The 24,376-nt window shown below is 48.2% G+C and overlaps 2 protein-coding genes across 10 annotated transcripts in view; one reads left to right on the plus strand and one right to left on the minus strand.

Moving 5' to 3' along the window:
* The window catches only part of SNX29 (sorting nexin 29), a 584,951-nt gene that overhangs the window by 474,282 nt on the left and 86,293 nt on the right, over positions 1-24,376 (minus strand). For all 9 annotated transcript variants that reach the window (XM_054453330.2, XM_063654331.1, XM_063654334.1 and 6 more), the window contains 2 exons: positions 20,641-20,716; positions 17,263-17,345 (listed from right to left, as the gene is read on the minus strand). In XM_054453330.2, coding sequence (XP_054309305.2) covers positions 17,263-17,345; positions 20,641-20,716 — 159 coding nt within the window. The remainder of the gene's footprint in view (positions 1-17,262; positions 17,346-20,640; positions 20,717-24,376) is intronic.
* LOC129015418 (putative uncharacterized protein FLJ32790) lies at positions 6,202-8,448 on the plus strand. The gene is given in 2 exon segments (XM_054453337.2): positions 6,202-6,467; positions 8,034-8,448. Coding segments are annotated over 2 exon segments (585 nt in total). The 5' UTR covers positions 6,202-6,297.

The following is a 24,376-nucleotide window of genomic DNA, read 5'->3' on the forward strand; positions in this document are numbered from 1 at the left end:
TACACAAAATTCAGTGGGAAGTTTCCCCTTTAAAGAAAGATGCCCAGCGTGAGGGATCTGTGTTGGCCACGCCACCTGGGTTCACTTCCCGGTGGTTAAGGGGCAGGGGGCTCAGACTGCAGCCCATTTAACGGCCGCTGCCCCACCATCTCATCCTAAAATTTTATCATCGAGCCCTTAGCCAAGCAAGCGGCTGGCTGCGGGGCCTCGCATCTCTCTCTGATGTTACTACAGCACTCCTCAGCTTCATTTCTGGAGCTGCCCAATGTTTGGAATTGTGTTGCTAGGCGACGAGCCAGAACGCCTCACTAGTATTGAGAATCTCTTCCAATAATAGCCGAGAGGAAAGAAAAGGACCCCCTCAACACAGCCTATTGACAAGTAAGGATGTTTTTCTTGCCCTCTCTGCCCTGGCTCACAATCAAAAGCTCTAACACATTAAAAGGAAACAAATGGGCCAGATGATCTGGGCTCACCTCACTCTATCACCTTCACTCCCCAGGCCCAAAAAAGGGGCAAGAAGGCAACAATTGGGATTCAAAAGCTGAATACCCACAGCTAATCAATTATATCTCATGAAAAGCAATGACACAGGGGAAATGTTTTCTGATTAGCTGCAAACTCCCTTTTAGAACACGACCACAAAGTGACTGGCAATGCATGACTCTGCTATACTGATGGTGAACAGAAAGCTGCATGCATGCTTGATGTTTTTCAACTAGAAAAGACCATTGCTCTCAACACCACCACCACCCGCGACCTCACCACTGAAAAGGGTACCGCGCTGGACATGAAAAATTCAGATAACCATCACCCGCAGCTGCGGAAGGAAAGCGGCAGAGAAAAGACTAGGGCGTCCCCTGGTGGCTCCAATGTGGCTCTTCGTGAAATTGGCAGGAATAAAGCCCGAGCCGCTTTCTTGCAACCTCCAGGTCCCAAATAACCATATATTCAAATGAAATTAACTCAAGAGTAGAAACTCTGTTGCTAAAAAGGAGGTGAAGGGAGACAAGACTGTTGTAAACACCAACAAATATCAACTGAATGAATTTTGATTAAGCTCTAGTAAAGTAGTACCAGTGAGCTGGTACTTCCGCAGCAGTGACGGTACTTCCGCAGCTACGGAGTCAGGATCACTTATTCTGGTGCCTTACACAGGTGTGTATCCTTATGCATCTACAGCCTTCCTAAATCATCATCTTCATTGCAGGAGTGATTGCACGAAAAAGCTCCCAAACACACACACACATGCGTGCGCACACACACAAACAAATGCTCCCTGGGATCTGTCATTTTCTTTAGGTTCACTTTTACCTAAGTTTCATTCCTTGACCCATGCAGGAGGTGAGAGGTTTTAAAAAAAAAAAAAAAAAAAAAAAGTCTAAGACAAAATACGGTTCCTGGAAAACGGCCCTGCTGCTTCCTTCTGTCTCGGGGTTTCTCAAGCAAGCAGTACTGCCGTTTGGGACTAGATAATGCTGTGTTGGGAGGAGCTGTCCTGTTGGGAGGAGCTGGCCTGTCCATCACAGGACGTTCAGCAGCATCCCTGGGCTCTACTTAGCAGATGCCAGAAGGACCCTCATCCCAGCTGTGACAACCATATATGTCCCAGACATGGCTAAATGTCCCCTGGGGGTTGCAATCACCCCCAGCTGAGAACCACCATCCTGCCTGATCACTTCCAATTTTCAGGCCTCACAGAAAGAGTAGCCTGGTTTATGTCCTCTTAACCAGAGGGAGGATTGAGGGGTAGATATCAGGTAAAGGGAACTTCAGAGCCTCTGCAGTAGGGATGGTTTCAGTAAGATGGAAAATCAGGTCAACCTATTTGCAGTTCAACAATAAGGCCCAGATGTTGTTTTCAGGAAGATTCGTCAGCAACGTACCCTTTGAGGGTGTTGATAATAATCACACCTACCAGTTATTCAGTCTTTAAGATGCCAGGTACTCTCTTGGACTTTTTTCCAATTTTTCTTATCAAGGTATGATTTACATAGCATATAACACCCTTCGATAGCTCAGGTGGTAATTTACATAGTGTATCTTCTGAGTATCTTCCATCTGTTAGTTCATTTAATCCTCACAACTGTGTCAGAGGGGTACTATGACAGCCCCATTTTATGCTGAGGCACAGTTAGCTTAAATAACTTGCCCAAGTTCCCATTGCTAATACATGTAGGGATGTGCATAAGAACACAGCCAGTCTAGCTGGTTTAACATCAGCAAGCAGAACAGTAAAAACAAAAATAATGATACCATGATTGCCAGTGTTGCCCCAGACACTATGTGCAATTATCACCTGCCAACTACCTGAAGTGTTTCGTGTTTCTTACTTTTTTCTAAAGCCTAGAACACTCTGAAGGAGAGTCGTGAAAGCAAAGGAACTTCTCCCCAGGAAAATCCATGTATGTGCACAAACACACAAGCACGATTTTGCACACAATTGCAAGAGGCATCTGAAATCTCTAAAATTATCTATGAGCCTCCAATGAGGTTCCCAGATACAACAGACACTTCATATAACTCCCAGGAATCCACCAAGGGGATAATATTACCACCATTTCAAGGGCTGGGAAAATGAGTTCAGAGAAATTAAAGCATTTGCCGGGGTCACACAGATCTTTCTCTTTAAGACACGGTCTCACTCTGTCACCCAGGCTGTGGTGCGATCAAGGCTCACCGTAGCCTACAACTCCTGGGTTCAAGAGATCCTCCTGCCTCAACCTCCCGAGTAGCTGGGATTACAGGCACATGCCACCATGTCTGGCTTTTTTTTCTTCTTCTTTTGTAAAGAGAGGGGTCTCACTATGTTGCCCACGCTGGTTTTGAACTCCTGGCCTCAAGCAATCCTCCTGCCTTGTCCTCCCAAAGTGTTGGGATTACAGCCAGGAGCCACTGCGCATAGCCACACAGCTCTTGAAGAGCAGTGTTGTGGTCTGCCTGAGCCATGTTCTTTCCACCCCAACACATGGCTTATCAACTTGCCGTGATCACTGACATCAGGGCCCTACGAAACTAAACGATGTATAAAGTGCATAAAGGATTTACGTATCTAATATTCTAGTGGCTCTGATGATATACAGTGGCAATGTAAGGGCTGCTGGCCACTCAGAATTAAAACCTGAAGGTGACATTTGCCTTTCACAAAGACGTTTGTTGATTCTCCTCTACAAACTCCATAAGAGAGCATCTCAGCAAAACAGTCCACAGGGGTCTGGGCACTCACACAAATACCATTCTGCCTCTTTCCAGCCCTCTTCCCATGTCGGCCAACACTTGGCCTCGGGTATAAAAAGTTATGGGCCAAATGTCCAAGCCAGTGTGTTTACTGATACTGGCTTGCCTAGCCAAAAGTCATTCAAATTCACCTGAACTGTCACCACATCTGTAAAGGAGACAGTAGGCAAGGGGGAAAGGAAGACACCTGTCTTTGGTATCAAAGACACTAACGAGGTCAGGCAAGTCATGAGAAACTTCAGCAACGTGGTTCTTTAATCACTGCAAATGAGAATGTGGATATCCTGGCTCCTTTCCCAGAACAGATGGTCACCACCACAAAGAATCCTTGAGGGAAGCCTCCTCCACTTCATAGCTTGGGAAACTGAGGCACAGAGAGGTCAAGAGACCTACTCTCAGAGCCAGGATCAAAACCAAGTGTTCCCATTCACTGAAAGCAAAGAGTTTGTAATGCATCATTCCACTACAACCAGCTGCCTCTCCCTGACATGAGGAAAAAAGGTGAAAATCCACTCCCTTGAGCAATTCATATTACCAGGCCTTTACTGCATCCCGAGATAGAGACACAGTGGTGATTACAACAGACTGGTGCCCGCCCTCAGGGAACTCGGTTTCAATTCATTCCTGCAGAATGCACTTTTAACTTTGCATGCTTGTTACAACTAAAATAAGTATTAGTTCCTTTGTTCCTTCCTTCCTTCCTTCCCTCCTTCTTTAAATCTCTCTTGAACAACTACTTGTCAGGCAGGATTTGGGGGAGGAGGAAAATGACAATGAACTAGCAGACAAAGTGTGTCTACTCAGGGAGCTTCTATCCCAGTGGGAGCTACAGGAAAGAAACTAAAGAAGGGAGTGAGGTTACAGGGGGCTCTGAAACCTGAAGTCAGCAGCCAGGGAAGTGCTGCACGTGGGGTGATAGGATGAGATTGCCTGTGCTGGGCTCTTCTAGATGGACGGCCAAGGAAGGAGGGCCTCTTGCAGGAGCACCTCCGCCCACTAGGGCTGGGAAAACAAAACACCATGGACCCGGTGCACTGTGAACAACGGGGACTGATTTCTCCCAGTTCTGGCAGCTGGAAGTCTGAGATCAAGACACCGACAGATTCGGGATCTGGTGAGGGTCCTCTTCTTGGTTCACTGATGGCGCCTTCTTGCTGTGTCATCATTACATGGCAGAAAGGGCAAACAAGGTCTCTGGGGTCCCTTTTTTTTTTTTTTTTTTTTTTGAGACAGGATCTTGCTCTGTTGCCCAGGCTGGAGTGCAGTGGCATGATCTTGGCTCACTGCAGCCTCAAACTCCTGGGCTCACCTCAAAGTGGGCTCACTTCCGAGTAGCTGGGACTACAGGCATGCACCACCAAGTCTAATTTTTGTGTGTGTATAGAGACAGGGTCTATCTGTGCTACTCAGGCTGGTCTCGAGTTCTGGGATCAAGCAATCCTCCTGCCTCAGCCTCCCAAAGTGCTGGGATTGCAGGCATGAGCCACGATACCCAACCTCTGGGATCCCTTTTTTAAGGGCACTAATCCCACTCATGAGGGCTCCAGCCTCATGACCTAATCAACTCCCAAAGGCCCACCTCCTAACACCATCACACTGGGGGTTAGGATTCCAACCTAGGAATTTTAGGGGCACACAAACATTCAGTCTATAGCAAAAGGGACATCCTGAGACCTGGGTGCTTTTCTCTGAAGGTGGGGCATTACACAAGCTTATGGGTCTCCAGGAACGGCAAGGAGGGGGAGGGGGTGTGAACCCTGCCTCCACCACCCAATAGCAGTATGACCTTCAGCAAAGCCTCTCAGTTTCTTCAACTACAGAACAAGTCTAGCACTCCTATTTTACACGGATGCTATGAAGATAAAGCATTAGTGTAGGTAAAGCCTGGTTTATGGTAGGCAAAATGAATAAGAAGGTATTTGTATTATTAGTATTTTCCAGGCGCTCTCTATTTTTTTTTTTTTTTTTTTTTTTTTTTTGAGATGAAGTCTTACCCTGTCGCCCACGCTGGAGTGCAGTGGTATTGATCTTGTCTCACTGTGACCTCCACTTCCTGGGTTCAAGTGATTCTCCTGCCTCAGCCTCTCGAGTAGCTGGGATTACAGGCACGCACCACCACACCTGGCTAATTTTTGTATTTTTAGTAGAGACAGGGTTTCACCATGTTGGTCAGGCTGGTCTTGAACTCCTGGCCTCAGGTGATTGATCTGCCTGCTTCAGCCTCCCAAAGTGTTGGGATTACAGGTGTGAGCCTCCATACCTGGCCTTCCAGGCACTCTTTGAAGGAAAATCTGGAATTGCCCCAGAATAGGAATGAACTTACGGATAGATTTGATATGTGAAGACTGGCAGAGGCCATCTGGAGAGAAACCAGGATGGAAATGGGAAACCAGGAAGCATCCTAGAATTCAAACCCTAAACCCCGGGACTAGGGTTTGGAGCTGGCACTTGAACCCTTGGGGAGCTACCAAATGGGCTTAAAAATTGGTCCCAAGGGGGTCTCCAGATGTGACTTCAGGAGGAACTGGCCTCCATGGAGCAACGCCACCACCTACCATCAATAACCGCGTGAGGCGGCACGGGACATTTAGCCCCATTCCCTCCCACTGTCTCTGCATTCTTGGGCAAAGTCCTAACCCGGAAGAACTAGAGCCCCGCCGCTCCCCACCGTAAAAGCTTCCAGGTAGCTGAGAAGGCTCCAATCACAAAATATGCCCGGTTCCACACTCAAGTGTAATGCCTTCCTAAGCTAGTGCGTTTGGTCCTCAGAACACCCCTGAGACGCCGGTGAGAATGTCCTCATTTCACAAATGAGGACACGGGACCCAGAGTCTTTAAGGAAAAAAGAAAGAGAAATCTAGTTAGGAAGTCGCGGAGCTGAGGCTGGAAGCCAGGACTCTGATACCGGCCCGCGCACCGCACCCCACCCCCCCGCATCCCGGCTCCAGAACTCCCCGCTGGGACGCCATCTCTCCTGCTCCACCTAGCACAGCTCTATGACTCACGGGTGTTAGGGCACCGTGCTTAGGGCAGTGACAGGACTGTCAGCAGCCTGAGAGTATGGCCACTAAGTCAACTCAGGACTCCCTACCCCGAGGCACAGGGGAGCTCTCAGCACTGCCTGTACAAGGGAGGGCGGAGGGAAGGAGCAGGGAAGGACGGAAGGAACGCACTGCTAAGTGAGCTCTGCGTGGCAAGCAGGCTTCGGAGCCTGCTCTTCGCAAGAGGAAGTGAGTAAATCCTATCGCCCCTGCTTCAAGTCCTCCACTGGCTTCCCATTGTACGTGGGATAAAATCTACACAAGCCACCCTCGCCAGCATCCTCCAACTCACTCTCCCCCTCATTTCTGGCAGCGCAATGCCAGTGGTACCACCCGCCACCAAAACAGGCCAAGCCCCCCATCCTGAGGCCTCAGCCCCGCTGACATCTAAGAGAGCCCTTTCCTGAAACACGCCTTAAAACAGGGCATAGGCTTTGCCTTTCTAATGCTTGCTGTTTGTCTTCCCCACAGTTCTGGCAGCTTCTGAGGGCAGGACCTTTGCTTCTTGTTCATCAATATATACACCAAGAGTAGCAGTGTGGCGATCATATTATACTATGAGCACTGGGCAGAAATAGTTGCAGGTTTTTTTCTATTGGGTTTTTTTATTTTTTATTTTTTATTTTATTTTATTTTATTTTTTTTGAAACGGTCTTGCTCTGTCACCCAGGCTGTAGTGCAGGGGTGTAATCATTATTCACTAAAGCCTCGACCTCCTAGGCTTGAGCAATCTTCCCACCTCAGCCTCCCGAGTAGCTGGGACTACAGGCAGATGCCAGGTGCCACTACCACACACATTAATTCTTTCTTTCTTTCTCTTTCTTTCTTTCTTTCTTTTTCTTTCTTTCTTTTTGAGACAAAGTCTCACTCTGCCTCCTAGGCGGTAATGCAGTGGTATGATCTCGGCTCACTGCAGCCTCTGCCTCCCAGATTTAAGCAATTCTCTGCCTCAGCCCCCCAGTAGCTGGGACCACAGGTGCCCACCACTATACCCAGCTAATTTTTGTACTGTCAGTAGAGATGGGGTTTTGCTGTGTTGGCCAGGCTGGTCTCGAACTCCTGACCTCAAGAGTAATCCGCCCGCCTCAGCCTCCCAAAGTGCTGGGATTACAGGCATGGGCCACTGCACCTGGCCAATTTTTAAATGTTTTTATTTGTAGAGGAAGGGTCTTGCTATGTTGTCCAGGCTGGTCTTGAACTCCTGGATTCGAGCCATCCTCCCACCTCAGCCTCCCAAAGTGCTGGGATTACAGGCGTGCGCCACTGCCCCGGCCATAAATTGTGTTTGAATGGAAAAAGGGATCTAGCAAACAGTAAAGGAACAGAAGAAAAGAGAATAGAAAGAAATAAATTTCTCTTTTTTCTTCAAAAAGAAAAGCACTCCCGTCAACACTCGAAACGCCATTCCTCTGCCACTTTCACACTGCATGACCACAATGTCCTTACGCTCCGAGCCAAGCCTTCCCATATAAATGAGGGCTGGGGAGGGACAGCTAAAATCCTTTCTAAGTATAAGAACAAGTGGGAACAGAGTCTATGTCTGTCAAACAGCACAAGTCAGCACCCATGTCCTAAAAGCACCCTGCAGAGCTTACAAGGGACACCTGGCAACGTGGCACCTCCCCCTGGCAACATGAAAACACCCACCCAACACCCGCCCCTGCTCTGACCCCGCAGAGCCAGTCCTGCTGCAGCCTTCTGCAGGTGCTGGATCAGCTGATCAGATCTGTTCCTTCCTCTCCTGTCTCTCTCTAGCTTTCTGCCTGGCCCAAACAGTGACACTGTGAGGCCTGCTGCAGAGACTGAGCTGGTGCCCTGCAGCCTCAGACACCCACGGCAGGACCTGTGTGGAGAGCACCCATCCTTCCCAGTCATGCAGCCTAGCCTAGAGACACAAGCAAAGCCAGAACGAGACAGGGCAGTGCTCATACCCCCCAAAGGACCATGGCCCCCTGCACAGGGTCTAGCCATGAGGGCCCACTGCCCAACAGCTCCTCCTCCAAAAGCATATTGCAGAGGCGGCAGCAGCTCCACCAGCAGGAATCAGGTTGCCAGGTTAGCCTATGGAACACAAAACACTGCTGCTTCCCAGCCACATCAACCAGGAGGAAGAGGGAAAGAGGATACAGCTGAATATGGAAGCTGCAGCCCCACAAGTTTGGCTATGTGACTCTGAGCACTGTATTTGGCCTCTGCCTCAGTGACTTTCTCATCTGTACAATGGACCAGTAATGCCTGTACCTTCTGGGTTGCTGTAAAGCCCAGGGTAACTTCAGAGAGGCATCTCACATAATGACGGCTTCTTTACCATCTAATGAGTACTAATCATTACCATAAATGTTTAAGAGGCAGGTCTTGCTCTGTTGCCCAGGCTGGGGTGCAGTGCCATGATCACTGCTCACTGCAGCCTCGAACTCCTGGGCTCAAGCAATCCTCCTGCCTCATTCTCCCAAGTAGCTGAGACCACAGACATGTGCCACCATGACCAGCTAATTTTTATTTATTTTATTAATCTGTTTATTTTGAGATAGAGTCTCGCTCTGTTGCCCAGGCTGGAGTGCACTGGCACGATCTCGGCTCACTGCAACCTCTGCCTCCTGGATTCAAGCGATTCTCCTGCCTCAGCCTCCCGAGTAGCTGGAATTACAGGCACCCACCACCATGCCTGGCTAATTGTTTTTTGTATTTTTAGTAGAGATGGGTTTCACTATGTTGGCCAGGCTGGTCTCAAACTCTTGACCTCAGGTGATCTAGCCACCTCAGCCTCCCAAAGTGCTGAGATTACAGACATGAGCCACCATGCCCGGCCCCGTAATCATTACTTACCACCAAGAATGCCTCTCATTCCACACCCATGAACCACATTTGTCTATCAGTCTTGAGTGTTGTGATAAGTTACCCTGCTTGTTATTAAAGCCTGCCAATAACAGAGCTGAAATAGCACAGCCAAAGGCAGAGACACATGCTATTCCAGAAAGACCCAACTGCTCTGCGTCTGTGTCAGCCTCCATTACTCTGGTTCACAATGTTTCTCTCTCACCCGCATCTTCTATTTGTACCCTCCTGGTCCCCCAGATTGGGACCCACGGGACTATTTCATCCAAAATTTTATTGAAACATTGTTGCCACAAATTAAGTCTTTTTAAAATGACAATAGTTAAATGAAATTGGTAAAAAGAAAATTTTTCTTCATTTTAAAATTTGGTGTTTGGCCAGGCATAGTAGCTCACATCGTAACCCCAGCACTTTGAGAGGCTGAGGCGGGAGGATTATCTGAGCCCAGCAGTTCAAGACCAGCCTAGGCAACATAGCAAGACTCCCATCTCTACAAAATAAGCATTAAAACACAGCTGGGCGGGGTGGCATGCACCTTCAGTCCCAGCTACTTGGGGAGCTGAGGCAGGAGGATCACTTAAGCCCAGGAGTTCAAGGCTGCAGTAAGCCAGGAATGCACCACTGCACTCCAGCCTGGGCAACAGAGACCCTGCCTCCAAAAATAGTAATGATAAGCTTAAGGCTCTCAGACTTGGATGCCCACACATGACTAGTCCACTGCTGCTTGCCCTGGCTGGTGACAATGGAACGTGTCTCCTTAGGTAATGTAGAATTGGCAAGAGTGTGGCCAGGCGCGGTGGATCACGCCTGTAATCCCAGCACTTTGGGAGGCCGAGGCGGGCAGATCACGAGGAAAGGAGATTGAGACCATCCTGGCTAACACAGTGAAACCCCGTCTCTACTAAAAATTACAAAAAATTAGCCGGGTGTGGTGGCGGGCACCCGTAGTCCCAGCTACTCGGGAGGCTGAGGCAGGAGAATAGCGTGAGCCCGGAAGGCGGAGTTTGCAGTGAGCCGAGATCACGCCACTGCCCTCCAGCCAGAGCGAGACTCCATCTCAAAAAAAAAAAAAAAAAGAAATAGTAAGAGTGTAGGTTTTGGAGTAAGAACACCTGGGTATGTCACAGATTCACCACTTACTACAGCTAGGCACCATGTCTGGCACACAGAAGGTGCTCAGTAACTATCTGTTCTACTAGCCATGAGGCCTTGGGCAGGTACTTATCCTCCTAAGCCTCATTTTCCTATACAAAAGAGAATAATATAACCTACACCTCAGAAGGCTGCTGGGGGAGTCAATGAGAAAACATAAATAAAAATACTTCAGCACAATACATGGCATACAGTCAGTTTTACCAGAATATACTGTTACTTTTACTAGCTTCTATTTTGATAGAAGATTATTATTCTAGTCAGAACTAGAATAATAAACAGACACATTTTATTAGAGAAGTAGGGTGGGGGCTGGGCACCGTGGCTCACGCCTATCATCCCACCACTTTGGGAGGCCGAGGCAGGAAGATCACCTGAACTCAGGAGTTTGAGACCAGCCTAGCCAACATGGCAAAACCCCACCTCTACTAAAAATACAAAAATTAGCCAGGCGTGGTGGCGCGTGCCTTTAATACCAGCTACTCGGAAGGCAGAGGCAGGAGAATCACTTCAACCTGGGAGGCGGAGGTTGCAGTGAGCCGAGATTACACCAGTGCATTCCAGCCTGGCCGACAGAGCGAGACTCTGTCCAAAAGGAAAGGGAAGAAGAGTGGAGAAGGAATATGGGGCCTCTGAAAACAAATCAAATGCCACTCTCCTCGGACCTGCTGTGTTCTCAGCAAGCCCATAGCATTCCAGAAGTTTGCTTTGAGGGTTTGTCAGGAACTGGTGGTAAGAGCTGACAGAAGAGGAGGTAGAAAAGGAAAGCCACTGGCCATGCGGGTGACTTCAGACAAGGAGAAAGGGCCCAGAGGGGACAGAAGACACTCACTGCCCTAGGGATTTCTTTTTTTTTCTTTTTCTTTTTGAGACGGGGTCTAGCCCTGTCACCCAGGCTGGAGTGCAGTGGTGTAATCATAACTCACTGCAGCCTTGACCTCCTGGGCTCAAACAATCCTCCTGCCTCAGCCTCCCAATTAGCTGGGAATACAGGTATGCACCACTACATCCAGGTAATTTTTTTTATTTTTTATAGAGACAGACCCTCACTATGTTGGCCTGGCTAGTCTCAAACTCCTGCCCTCAAGTGATCTGCCCACACTGGCCTCCCAAAGTGCTGGGATTACAGGCGTGCGCCACTGCGCCCGGCCTATTTATTGACTCTTAACTCTGATCCTGATGCTGTTCTAAGCACATCACAGTTACCTTCATGGCCGCCCATGATTTGGGTGTTGATCCTGTCACTCTGTCTTGATAAGGACATGGGTACGGGGCTGGGGCCACTCAGCTGGAACCTGAGCCCAGGCAGCTGAGCTTCCAAGTGTGCCCTCCCCGCCCTGAGGGCACATGGCCTCCCGAGAGCAACAGGCCCAGCTGCAACTCCAACCCCAGGTACAGCTCCGTGTGCCCGAAACAAGAACTGGGAACCTACCTGCAGAAATGCAAGGCATCCCTGTGGCAGAATTATGGGTGTTTTAGTTTGCTCCAAACTGTCTTTACTGCTTTGCTAAATAATTAACTTTTTCACTTTGGGAAGCCGAGGTGGGCGGATCACAAGGTCAGGAGTTCGAGACCAGCCTGGCCAACATGGTGAAACCCCGCCTCTACTAAGAATACAAAAATTAGCTGGGTGTGGTGGCAGGCATCTGTAATCGCAGCTACTCAGGAGGGTGAGGCAGGAGAATAGCTTGAATCTGGGAGGCGGAGGTTTCAGTGACCCAAGATTGCGCCACTACACTCCAGCCTGGGCAATAAGAGCAACACTCCATCTCAAAAAAAAAAAAAAATTAACTTTTTCATAACAGGCTTTTGTATTTTCTTAAGTACCAGAGGGCCTTGCAGAAGGAGAACAATCATGTGGGTCTGGACACACCATCTTCTCTTCAGTAGTAAATAACCACAAGAATACAGTCCCTCTGAATGCCTCAGGACAAAACACTCTTTGCAATTTCAGAGATACCCGAGAGGGAAAGGTTGCTCGATAGAAGACTCCACAATTATCCCCAGGCACTGAGGATTAAATAACCCAGCTCTAGCTCAATTACAGTACAGAGGCAGCCACCTGTACAGATTATGACACGAAGCCAGGGAAGCCACTTGGTGGGATGTGAGTGAAGCATTCGCTGCTTCGGGGGGCAGAGCTGATGAGTTTCTTTGCCAAGCTCCTCTGGGGTTTCCAAGAGTCGAGTGACTGCTCTAGAGTATAATCTCAGGTGCTTCACATGCAGCGATGGGATGCTCCATCTGAAGTGGGACGGCATTTGCGACACTCACTCCTGGGACAACTCATGCTATGGACTGAATTGCATCCCTTCCCAAATGGACCAGTGGAAGCCCTAACTCCCAATCGGAGTTTATATGGAGACAAGGCCTTAATGAGGTAATCAAAGTTAACAAGGTCATAAGCATGGGGCTCTGATCCCACAGGACCGGTGCCCTTATAAGAAGAGAGAAGGGACACCAGGATGTGCCTGCAGAGGAAAGGCCACATAAGGACAGAGAGAGAAGGTGGCTGTCTGCAAGCCAAGGAGAGAGGCCTCACCAGAAATCAACCCTGCTGGCACCTTGATCTTGGTCTTTCAGCCTCCAGAACTGTAAGAAAATAAGTTTGTTTGTTTTTTTTTTGAGATGCAATCTTGCTCTGTCGCCCAGGCTGGAGTGCAGTGGTGCAATCTCAGCTCACTGCAGCCTTTGCCTCCCAGGTTCAAGTGATTCTCTTGCCTCTGCCTCCCGAGTAGCCAAGAGTACAGGTGCCTGCCACCACACCCTGCTAATTTTTTGTATTTTTAGTAGAGATGGGGTTTCACCATGTTGGCCAGGCTGGTTTTAAACTCCTGACCTCAAGTGATTCCCCCCACCTCGGCCTCCCAAAGTGCTAGGATTACAGGCATGAGCCACCGTGCCTGGCTGAGAAAATAAGTTTTTATTGTTGAAGCCACCCTATCTGTGGCCCCTTGTTATGGTAGCCCAAGCAAACACCTCGGACACCCAGACAGACCCACTCTTCTTACTCCTCTTGCATGTGACACAGGAGATGATGGCAGGGTGGGGAAACACAATTGAAAACCACCCTTCGCTCAAAATTTCTAGGATTCCTGACCCCTCATCTGTGCTGCATGACATCCAGGGTAGACAACAGCGCTGTCCTTGAAGACTTCCTAAAGGTACAGGCACCGCAGAAGACAGAAGCCCCTTGTCCCAGCCACCCACACACAATCCTAACCACAGACCACGTTTCTACCAAGTATCAAGGCTCAAATGCAGACATGGTGACATTTTTTTCTTCAGAGATTCAAGGTGTAAGCTCTGGATATGTCCCAAACTTGCTCAAGATGCCAAATAATAAAATGATTTAGTTTCTAAAAAATTGTCTGAGTCAAAACAAGAAAAACAACCTACGCCTCTGTCACTGGCCTAACTCGAGCATGTTTAAGGGTGTGTATGTCATCGTGAAAATGCACAGGCAAGGCCAGTGACTTCCTCAAAGACAGAAAGTGGCTGAGGAAGGCCCAGACACCATGCTCTATGTGGACCTGAGACGCAGCTGACAAAGCAAACCGTGTTTATCTGAGATGCTGGGACCTCAGCCCCGGCCGCAGGAACTCTTGGGAAACAGAATGTCAGACACCTGCTGGGGCACACAGGGATGCCTGCAGCCCTACTTACCGTGCCTACAAAGGCTCGCAGGCGTGATCTCGGGGCTGCTGTCCTTTAAAAAAAAAATGCCCATAAATCAAAATGCAGTGTTCTTTACAGTAGCTGTGCCTCACAGCCAGAGTCAAGTCTTGTCCACCTACACCACGGTGCCGCCCACACAGAGACAGAGTCGTAGGTGCTGGGAAGGTGATGTGGTGTTAGATCCCAGCAAGTCACAGGAGGTGGCTTCTTTTCCCATCCTCAGTCCTCTCCATTACCACCAGTTCAGTAACAGGACAGTCTCAACACCTTTCTAATGTGACTCGCTGACCCATCCTTTTTTGCCTTTGGCTTATAAAAATATATTTCTACTGTGTTTTCACCACCAAAATGTATTATCTTGGTCTTTCCTTCCTGCCTTTGCATAGGACCAAGGGAGACACACTGAATACTCCGAGAACCTTAACTCGGACCCCAGGGATGTCACCAACAGCATGACCTTTGTGACCAAATCCAGCAATCAGAACTTCACCAAGGTTTTTATCCCTAAATTTTTTCTTCCCAAAATTTTTATTTTAGCTTTTTTTTTCTTTTTCTTTTTTTTTTTTTTTTTTGAGACAGAGTCTCGCTCTGGCACCCAGGCTGGAGTGCAGTGGCACCATCTCGGCTCACTGCAGCCTCCACCTCCTGGGGTTCAAGCAATTCTCTTGCCTCAGCCTCCCAAGTAGCTGGGATTACAGACATCTGCCACCAAGCCTGGCTACAGAACTTCATTATTTTCCTCAACTGAAGTCAAGCAGTCATCAATGAGTACAGAAGCTGGGATTTCTTGGTCAGTGGGGCCATAAAGAGCATCCTGATGGCAGAATGTGGCTTTTTGGTTGCAATCCCTACTTTTCTGGCACAATTCCCTTTTGGAGAAGCACTTCCAAAAGGGCTAGGTGCGGGGACTGCACCCAAATGGGCTTTCCTGCACTGCTGATCACCCCACTTCTGGTCTTGCTGGTGGTTACAGAGCTTCCCAGCAGTATGAAGACTGAGATCCTTGCCACAGGCCGCGGCCAAAAAGAAGCAGCACTCATCTCTCTTTTGAACAACGAGAGTGGGTCTCAATCAGAACCCACGGCAGGCAACCACACCAGGCACACTTAGTAATAGTTTCCTTCCACTGTCTTCATTTTACAGCGACCTGCTAGTTTCGTTAACTCATAGTGACTCTCCATTTACAGTAGTGAGATAAAGCTTCCTTTTTCAAAAAACAAAGGAATTGACGTTTGTTTAAGTGCATCATTAAAAGTAAACTATAGTCCGGGCACGGTGGCTCACACCTGTAATCCCAGCACTTTGGGAGGCCGAGACAGGCAGATCATGAGGTCAGGAGTTCAAGACCAGCCCGGCCAACATGGCGAAACCCCGTCTCTACTAAAAATACAAAAATTAGCTGGGCGTGGGCCTGTAATCCCAGCTACTTGGGAGGCTGACACAGGAGAATCACTTGTACCCACGAGGTGGAGGTTGCAGTAAGCTGAGATCGTGCCATTGCACTCCAGCCTGGGAGACAAGACCAAGACTCTGTCTCAAAAAAAAAAAAAAAAAAAAGTAAACTGTAGTAGGCCGGGCACGGTGGCTCACGCCTGTCATCCCAGTGCTTTGGAAGGCTGAGGCGGGTGGATCACTTGAGCCCAGGAGTTCAAGACCAGCCTGGACAGCACGGTGAGACCTCATCTCTACAAAAAAATAAATAAAAATGAATAATAAACTATAGGGTAAGTAACAGTACTGTGGTAAACAAAAGATTGACAGGTGAAAAGCAGCCAGCTACATACTCACCCACCCTGTGTCCCACAGACTGAGTGAGCTATTAACACCTGCTCAGCTGAGTTCAGGGCTGAGCAGCACCACAGTAAACCACACACGCTCACATACAAGAAGTGCGGCCAGCCGTTCCCACACATCAGCCTCACAGTGTCTGCTCACTTCCTGCTTCACCCATGAATGAAAGAGTGCTGGGTGCCTCCCAAACTCTTTCTTCCTTCCTTAGCAACAAAAACCAATTTCCTTTTTATCAAGAACAATTGCCCCCTCTGCAGCCAAGGGGGGCTATGAGATGAATGCTGGCCCAAGACACGAGTGGTATACCGTGAGCACCTTCTAGTGAAGGTTGGGGGGCTTCACCGTTTTTGTACCAAGAGCCCATTCTGTAATCTAGGAATAACCATGGGCTGCTTTTCAGGAAAATGTATTAAAATATATAAAACATACCATATCACAAAGGAAACCAATTACATCAAAATAGAATGATCATAATTGAAGAAAATACTATATTTCACCCAGAGCTAAATGAAAAACATTGTAATTTTTTTCCCTATCCAAGCTCAGGCCCCTGAATCCTATATGTAGAAATAGACGAAGTCCCTCCTTTGCCCTCTCCTCCTTCCTGCCGCCTGGAATGAGAATGAAATGGCTGGAGCTAAAATGGCTATTTTGGTCTACAAGGCAAGACAGGAGGAGTCCCAGTCTCTGATGGCCGTGGAGCCACATGCCGGCCCCAGCCCATCTACCTCTGGGTAGAGAGAAATTTCCACCACATCTCCTCAACCACAAGAACTTCAAGAAGAGTAGATCTGAATGGCTTTGTGTACAAAAAATAAACCAACTGTTGGTTTATATACAGTGTCTGCTCACTTCCTGCTTCACCCTTGAATCAGAAAATGCTAGGTGCCTCCCAAACTCCTTCTTCCTTCCTTAGCAACAAGAGCTAATTTTTTTTTTAATTGAGAACAAGTGCCCCCTCTGCCTCCAGGGGAGGCCATGGGACAAATGCTGGCTCAAGACACGAGTGAGATACCAGGAGCACCCGTCAGTTTACCTAACAGTTGGTTTATTCTTTGTTATACAAAGCCATTGAAACCTAGTCTTCCTTGCTATATCTCTAATACTTTTTCTAGGTAGTAAAGTTGGAAACAGTTGAAGCCTGATCATTAGCAAAGTTTAATCATCTTGGAGAGACACATTCTTCTTCACTTACAAAAATGAGTCCTTCAGAGTTACAAAGGAAATCCAACTAGAATAGGTCTTCTGTAGCTAAATGCATTATGGGAGGCAAACCCCGAAACCTGGAACCACAGAAGTCTACGGCAATGCTGCTCCACCCTGAGACATGCCCTTTAGCACGCACACGCCCAAGCGCCACACATTAACCACGGTTCTGGAAATCCACAAGCACCTCCAGTCTACAACCAGGGACGTACACAGCTGACTTGAACCCACAGTCACAGGATTAGAAGCACAAAGGCACCGCCATGAGACGTGGGCCAGAAGTCATCCCAGAGCTGGTGGAGGGGGCTGCGAAAGTACTTACTAATTGTCATGGACTCTGGCACTGAGGCAGAAGGTAAAAGGCTGCTCAGAGGACTTCCGTGGCCTGGAGAGCTGGCTTCCACACTAGGAAAAAGCACGCAGGAGGAAGTTACACTCAGCCACCGAAAGTACACACCCTCACCGTTCCAAAAACTAGCAGAGGTGGGTTTACTCCGGTACCTCTACTAGAAGGGATAGAGGCAGTCATCGGAAATTAGTCAGGCCTCGTTATCTGCGGATTCCGTATTTGGAAATTCATCTACGCACTAAAATTTATTTGTAACCCCAAAGTCAATACTTGAGGTGCTTTCACAATCATTCATGAACATGTGCAGAGGCCAATAATTTCACTTCCTAATGTGCATGTTCTCAGCTGATGTCGAACAGCTGGGACCTCCGATCTCACACTGTAAACAAGCATCCTCTTTGCTGTCTATTTACGACCATGTTTTTAGCATTTTTTTTTCCACTTTTCTTTCTTTTGCGCGATCTCGGCTCACTGTTACCTCCACCTCCTGGGTTCAAGCGATTCTTGTGCCTCAGCCTCCCAAGTAGCTGGGATTACAGGCCTGCGCCACCACACCCAGCTAATTCTTGTATTTTTACTAGAAATGGGGTTTCACCATGTTGGCCAGACTGGTCTCAAACTCCTGACCTCAGGTGATCCACCTGCCTCGGCCTCCCAAAGTGCTGGGATTACAGGCGTGATCCACCACACCCAGCCTTTTTTTCCACTTGATTTTGTTGTTTAAAATGTCCCCAAGCACAGTGCTGAAGTGGTACTGCCAACAGTTCCTAAGCACAGGAAGGCTGTGATGTGCCGTATGGAGATAATTTGTGAGTTAGAGATGCTTCATTCAGGCATGGCTTACAGTGCTGCTGGCTGTGAATTCAATGTTAATGAATCAACTGTATACATTAAACAAGGTGTCTTTAAACAGGAACAGACATAAAACCAGGTTATGTGTTGATCAGTTGATAAAAATGCTGTGACCAGGCCAGGTGTGGTGGCTCATGCCTGTAATCGCAATACTTTGGGAGGCCGAGGCGAGTGGATCACATGAGGTCAGGAGTTCGAGACCAGCCTGGCAAACATGGCAAAACCCCTTCTCTACTAAAAATACAAAAATTATCTGGGTGTGGTAGCACATACCTGTAATCCCAGCTACTTGGGAGGCTGAGGCAGGAAAATCACTTCAACCCAGGAAGCAGAGGTTGCAGTGAGCCAAGATCACGCCACTGCACTCCAGCCTGGGCAACAGAGCAACAGTTCATCTCAAAAACAAAATGTGTGACCAGAGGCTCAAAGCAACTTAACCATGTACTTCCCCTATGAGCACTGGTTCAGTCTTCATAGCATCTTTATAGAACATAACTACTGGGAATAATAAGAATCAACTGTATGTTTACAAATAATTTACAACATGAAAAATAAAGTTTAGTATCTTTGGTGAGAACAGCACAGTCATCACATGGTTAACAGAGATAAACACACACACACACACACACACACACACACACACCATGACTAGGAGGAGAAGTACCAAAACATCAACAACATAATGGAGTTGAGGGTTAAGAGTGATTTTCTTTTTTCATTTACTGTTGCATTTTCCATTTTTTTTTTTTTTTTAAAGACAGGGTCTCACTCCGTTATCTAGGCTGGAGTGCAGTGGTGCAATCTCAGCTCACTGAAGTCTTGAACTCCTGGGTTCAAGTGATCTTCCCACATCAGTCTCCTAAGTAGCTGACACTACAGGCATGCACCACCACATCTGGATAATTTTGGTTGTTGTTTTATTTGTAGAGACAGGGTCTCACTTGCCCAGACTGGTGGTCTTGAACTCCTGGCCTCAAGTGATCCTCCCACCTTGGCCTCCCAAAGTGCTGAGATTATAGGCCTGAGCCACCACGCCCAGCCACATTTTCTAAAATAAATAGCAAAAAAAGACTCCATGCCCTGGAAGGGTCTGGCAACACCAGTTCCTTCTGACCCTGAACTGGGACAAGCTTCCTACGAGCAGTGTCATTTTAAGAGAGCAGAACCCTTGCCTGTTCCAGGTAAGACCATGGCATCTAATATGGTTTACGGTAGTCAGGAAGTTCCATTCTAGAGCTAAGTTTGAAAATAAGGATGTAATAGCACCCTGGGACCCCAAATTACAACCAAGAGGAGAGACAGAAGAAGAAAATGATAAGAGCAGCAAGGATGGCAGTGGCATAAGAAAGACTATGGTGTCCATTTCGGTTCTGCCACCAAGCATCCAGGGTCTCGCTCTGTCACCCAGGCTAGATAAAAATGTTATGACCAGGCTGGGCGCGGTGGCTCACACCTGGAATCCCAACACTTTGGGAGGCCAAGGCGGGCGGATCACATGAGGTCAGGAGGTCGAGACCAGCCTGGCCAACATGGCGAAACTCTGTCTCTACTGAAAAATACAAAAATTAGCCGGGCATGGTGGTGGACATGTGTAATCCCAGGTACTTGGGAGGCTGAGGCAGGAGAATCGCTTGAACCCAGGAGGTGGAGGTTGCAGTGAGCCAAGATCATGCCACTGCACTCCAGCCTGGGCAACAGAGTAAGACTGTCTAAAAAAAAAAAAAGCATCCAACCATCCAACAACTTGGGACAACTCAATTTCCCCTTGAGATACTTTATTTGAAAAAAGAAAAAGAAAACCTATATAGTGCTCACTACGTGCCAGACAGCATACTAAGCACTTCACAAATGCTATGTAATATCTAAATGGCTTAAATATACAACACTAGGATGGTCAAATCTTGTTATCAAATATCAACAAATATTTAAATTAAGAAAATAACAATAGAGGAGGCACCCAGATATGCCCCAAAAGGTGTTGACATTCGACATCTACCATCTGTTATACAGTCTCTCTGAGGGAGTAATGATCTAAGACCCTTGGCTACTGCATCTTCTGTGATGTAAAGACTAAATCTGCTCACGCCTGTAATCCCAGCACTTTGGGAGGCCGAGGTGGGCAGATCACCTGAGGTCAGGAGTTGGAGACCAGCCTGGCCAACATGGTGAAACCCCATCTCCACTAAAAATACAAAAAAGTCAGCTGGGCATGGTGGTGTGTGCCTGTAATTCCAACTACTTGGGAGGCTCAGGCAAGAGAATCGCTTGATCTCGGGAGGCGGAGGTTGCAGTGAGCCGAGACTGCGCCACTGCACTCCAGCCTGGGCAACAGAACAGGGCTCCACCTCAAAAAAAAAGACTAAATCTGAACATAAATGTGAAGTAAACCCTTGCCCTTTAATCCTAGCAGGTGCACTCCCATCTTTAAAAAAGAATAAAATGCACAGCTGTGAACAGGATGTTTTAATGCCAAAGGCAACTGGGTTTCTCAATATTAACCTGTACCGAAGTCCAGGATCCGGGAGAACGTGGTCCTCTGGTCCTGTCCCGTTCTCCAGGCTTCCGAGGGGGACATCTGTGCAGAGAGAGCAATCACAGAAAGAGGTCATTTTTCTCACTCCATGTTCTCCATAAGACAAAGACACAATGCAGACATTGGCTCCTCTGCTACATCACTTGACTAAGAAATGTTTCTCCATCTCGCCTGCAAGCTGGATTTTAATCAGCTGTTTTCTGTTGTTCAGAGATCATCTCAGACTTGGCATCAGTCACTGTGGAAATAGAAAGCCCTATACTTGGCCGGGCATGGCAGCTCACTCGTGTAATCCCAGCACTTTGGGAGGTGGATCACCTGAGGTCAGGAGTTCCAGACCAGCCTGGCCAACATGGTGAAACCCCATCTCTACTAAAAATACAAAAATTAGCTGGGCGTGTTGGTGCGCGACTGTAATCCCAGCTACTCGGGAGGCTGAGGCAGGAGAATCGCTTGAACCCTGGAGACAGAGGTTGCAGTGGGCCGAGATCGTGCCATTGCACTCCAGTCTGGGCAACAAGAGCGAAACTCCATTTAAAAAAAACAAAAAAAATAAAAAAAACAACAAAAAAAAACCCTATACTTCCCATTAGCCTGTGACCTTTTTTTTTTTTTTTTTTTTTTGGAGACAGGGTCTCACTGTGTCACCCAGGCTGGAGTGCAGTGGTGTGGTGTGTGATCACAGCTCACTGCAGCTTCAACCTCCCAGGGTCAAGTGGTCCTCCCACCTCAGCCTCAGCCTCTCAAGTACCTGAGAGGGACTACAGGTGTGTGCCACCATGCCGAACTAATTTATTTTTTATTTTTTTGTAGAGATGAGGGTCCCACTATGTTGCCCAGGCTGGTCTCAAACTCCTGGGCTCAAGCAATCCTTCCGCCTTGGCCTCCCAAAGTGCTGGGATTACAGATGTGAGCAACTGTGCCTGGCCTGTGACATTTTCGACCTTGAGCCACCTAGAATTATGCATGAAGTCCATATTCAGAACCAACGCCAGAAACCGGGTATAATGAATCAGCTTGCTGTTAAGACAAAACTGCTCCTGCTTGTAGCGCCTTGAGTCAGACACTGGAGGGCAGCATGGTCTAATTGCTGACAATGTCTGCGGCTTTCTAAAAAGGCCACTTTTCCCTGCATTAAGTGCATTTAGGAAAGGCATTCACAAGAGGTGGGGCCATACATAAGTAGTCTCTGGAACTAACAGGCTAGGGACCTGAACAATTTTCATAAATGCATTCACTGCTGCTCAAGTCTCCTTCCAGGAAAACGTGCAAATCCATGAGCCTTGGGCTGGATGGTGACATTAAGGCCAGTATCACCCAGGAGAAACCTTGCTCACTCAAGAAACTTCTTGGGCCAGGCGCAGTGGCTCACGCCTGTAATCCCACCACTTTGGGAGGCCAAGGCAGGTGGATTACTTGAGGTCAGGAGTTCGAGACCAGCCTGGCTAACATGGCGAAACCCTGTCTCTACTAAAAATACAAAAATTAGCTGTGCAAGGTAGCGCACGCCTGTAATCCCAGCTACTTGGAAAACTGAGGTGGGAGAATTGCTTGAACCCAGAAGGTGGAGGTTGCAGTGAGCCGAGATTACGTCACTGCACTCCAGCCTGGGAGACAGAGCGAGACTCCGTCTCAAAAAAAGAAAAAGAAAAAGAAACTTCTTATTAGTGAATGCCCACTATGGAACCAGCCCTGCATCGGGGACAAGGAACACGGTAATGGAGAGAGCACGCCTCAGTGCCTTCCTCTTCCATCCTGCACACCATTCCCTCCATCTTTGCCTGGCTTACTCAAGGAGCTCCAGGAACCCTCAGCTCTGTAGGGGCTGAACTTCAGGGAAACTTAACAGGAAAAAAAAATTGTTTTAACCTTTTCTTCTACCTTGCTGTCTCCACCAAGTTATTGTACTGACTCCAAATTCTCAAGAAGTTCAAGTCCACTTCACCTCCCCCTTTTTTTAGAAGCAGGGTATTCCTGTCACCCAGGCTGGAGTGCAGTGGCACAATTATAGCTCACTGCAGCCTCAAACTCCTGGACTCAAGAGATCCTCCCAACTCAGCCTCCTGAGTAGCTAGGACTTACAGGCATGCACCCTCATGACTGGCTAATTCTTTATTTTTATTTATTTATTTATTTATTTATTTTAGAGACAGGGTCTCACTATGTTGCCCAGGCCAGTCTCAAACTCCTGGCCTCAAGCAATCCTCCCGCCTGAGACTCCCAAATGTTACGTCTTAACGTATGTAAAACTCAATGAGAATGCTCAGTGCGGGTGGCATCAACTCACCCCATAACAGATCCTGGCTACCTCAGGCGTTCATCCTCCTACCTGGTCAACTGGAATTGCCCGAGGAACACCTCCCTCAGCCCCCACCCAACCACCCCTCCTACTTGGCGCTCCCCTCTTACAGCCTTCCTAACACTAATCTCCGGCCCTCCTCCCCACCATCTTTTCTCTGATTCCTGAGTGAAGGTGGCCCTGAATCATGGCCCCACGGCCCTCTGTCACCCTCGGCACATCCGGCAAGGTCTTGGCTACAGCTCTCACCTCCATGAAGTTGACAGCGCTCAAGCCCTCACCTCTGGCCCAGACCTGTCTTGAATCTCAGTCCCACATCTCTAACTGCCTTCTAGAAAGCTCTACTAGGATACCCCGCTGTGCCTACCAACAGATCCTGACCCTCACAACCCTCGCATCTTATGTCGTACTAGGCTGTAAGCTCACAAGAGCACGGCCCCCACCCTCCATCCCATCACAGAGCCGGGGGATCCAAGACTGCTCAGTGCCCCCAAAACGACCTCCTCCTCTTTGCTCACAAGTCGTGTCCACTGCCCCGTGGTCCAAAGGCTCTATACCATCTAAGGGGCCTTCTACAGCAGGTGCCCCAGTTCCATGTCATCCTTGCTAATCTAACTCATGCAGAGTCAGACTACATTCCCTGAAGCAAAGACAGGGACTCCAACATGCAGAGTGGAAATCCACAGCTGGGGCAAAGGCATGGATCCACCCAGCATTCAATGAGAACGCTCAGTGAGGACACAACGTCCACGCGATCCCAGGTGATTGCCCACGGGCCTCTTCACAATGCACAACCATGACTGGCTTGTACTTGTCGTGGGCCTGACGCGTTGGGGTGCACACAGCATAGACGGTCTCATCCTTAAGGCCCACAAGGCAGATACCATTATCTAATTTTATAGATGAGGAAATGAATCCCGAAGATTTAAGCAACTTGTTCAAGATCACAAAACTAACAAGTGCAAAGGTTTGAACCCTGGTCCGTCCAATGGCAGAGCTGAGCCTGTACCCACTTTAGCATACAGGCCCGCATCCAGTGATCCAGTGGGAAGACTGAATAAAGAAAACCAGGAACCCCAAACAGCACACGACCCGTATAAGCTGACTGGGAAGCACAACCAGGGCAGTTTCCGGCCAGCCACCGCAACACTGACAACCAAAACAGTAAAACTGCCCACTAAGAGCTAAGTACTAAAACCAATCACATCAGATCACGGCAGAGCTACCACAGTCCCTCCTCAATCTCAACAAACAACTCCCAAGATCCAACGTGAGGACAAGGAGAAACAGAACTTTAGACTTGATGGGGAAACAAACGGTTTGAGGACCCAAGGTTTCAAAGGAACCTAAGAAAGCCCTTGGAAATTGTGCATGTCCTAAAACCCAACACTAAATACAGGACC

Source organism: Pongo pygmaeus, chromosome 18 (assembly GCF_028885625.2).
Source record: "Pongo pygmaeus isolate AG05252 chromosome 18, NHGRI_mPonPyg2-v2.0_pri, whole genome shotgun sequence".
NCBI lineage: Eukaryota > Metazoa > Chordata > Mammalia > Primates > Hominidae > Pongo > Pongo pygmaeus.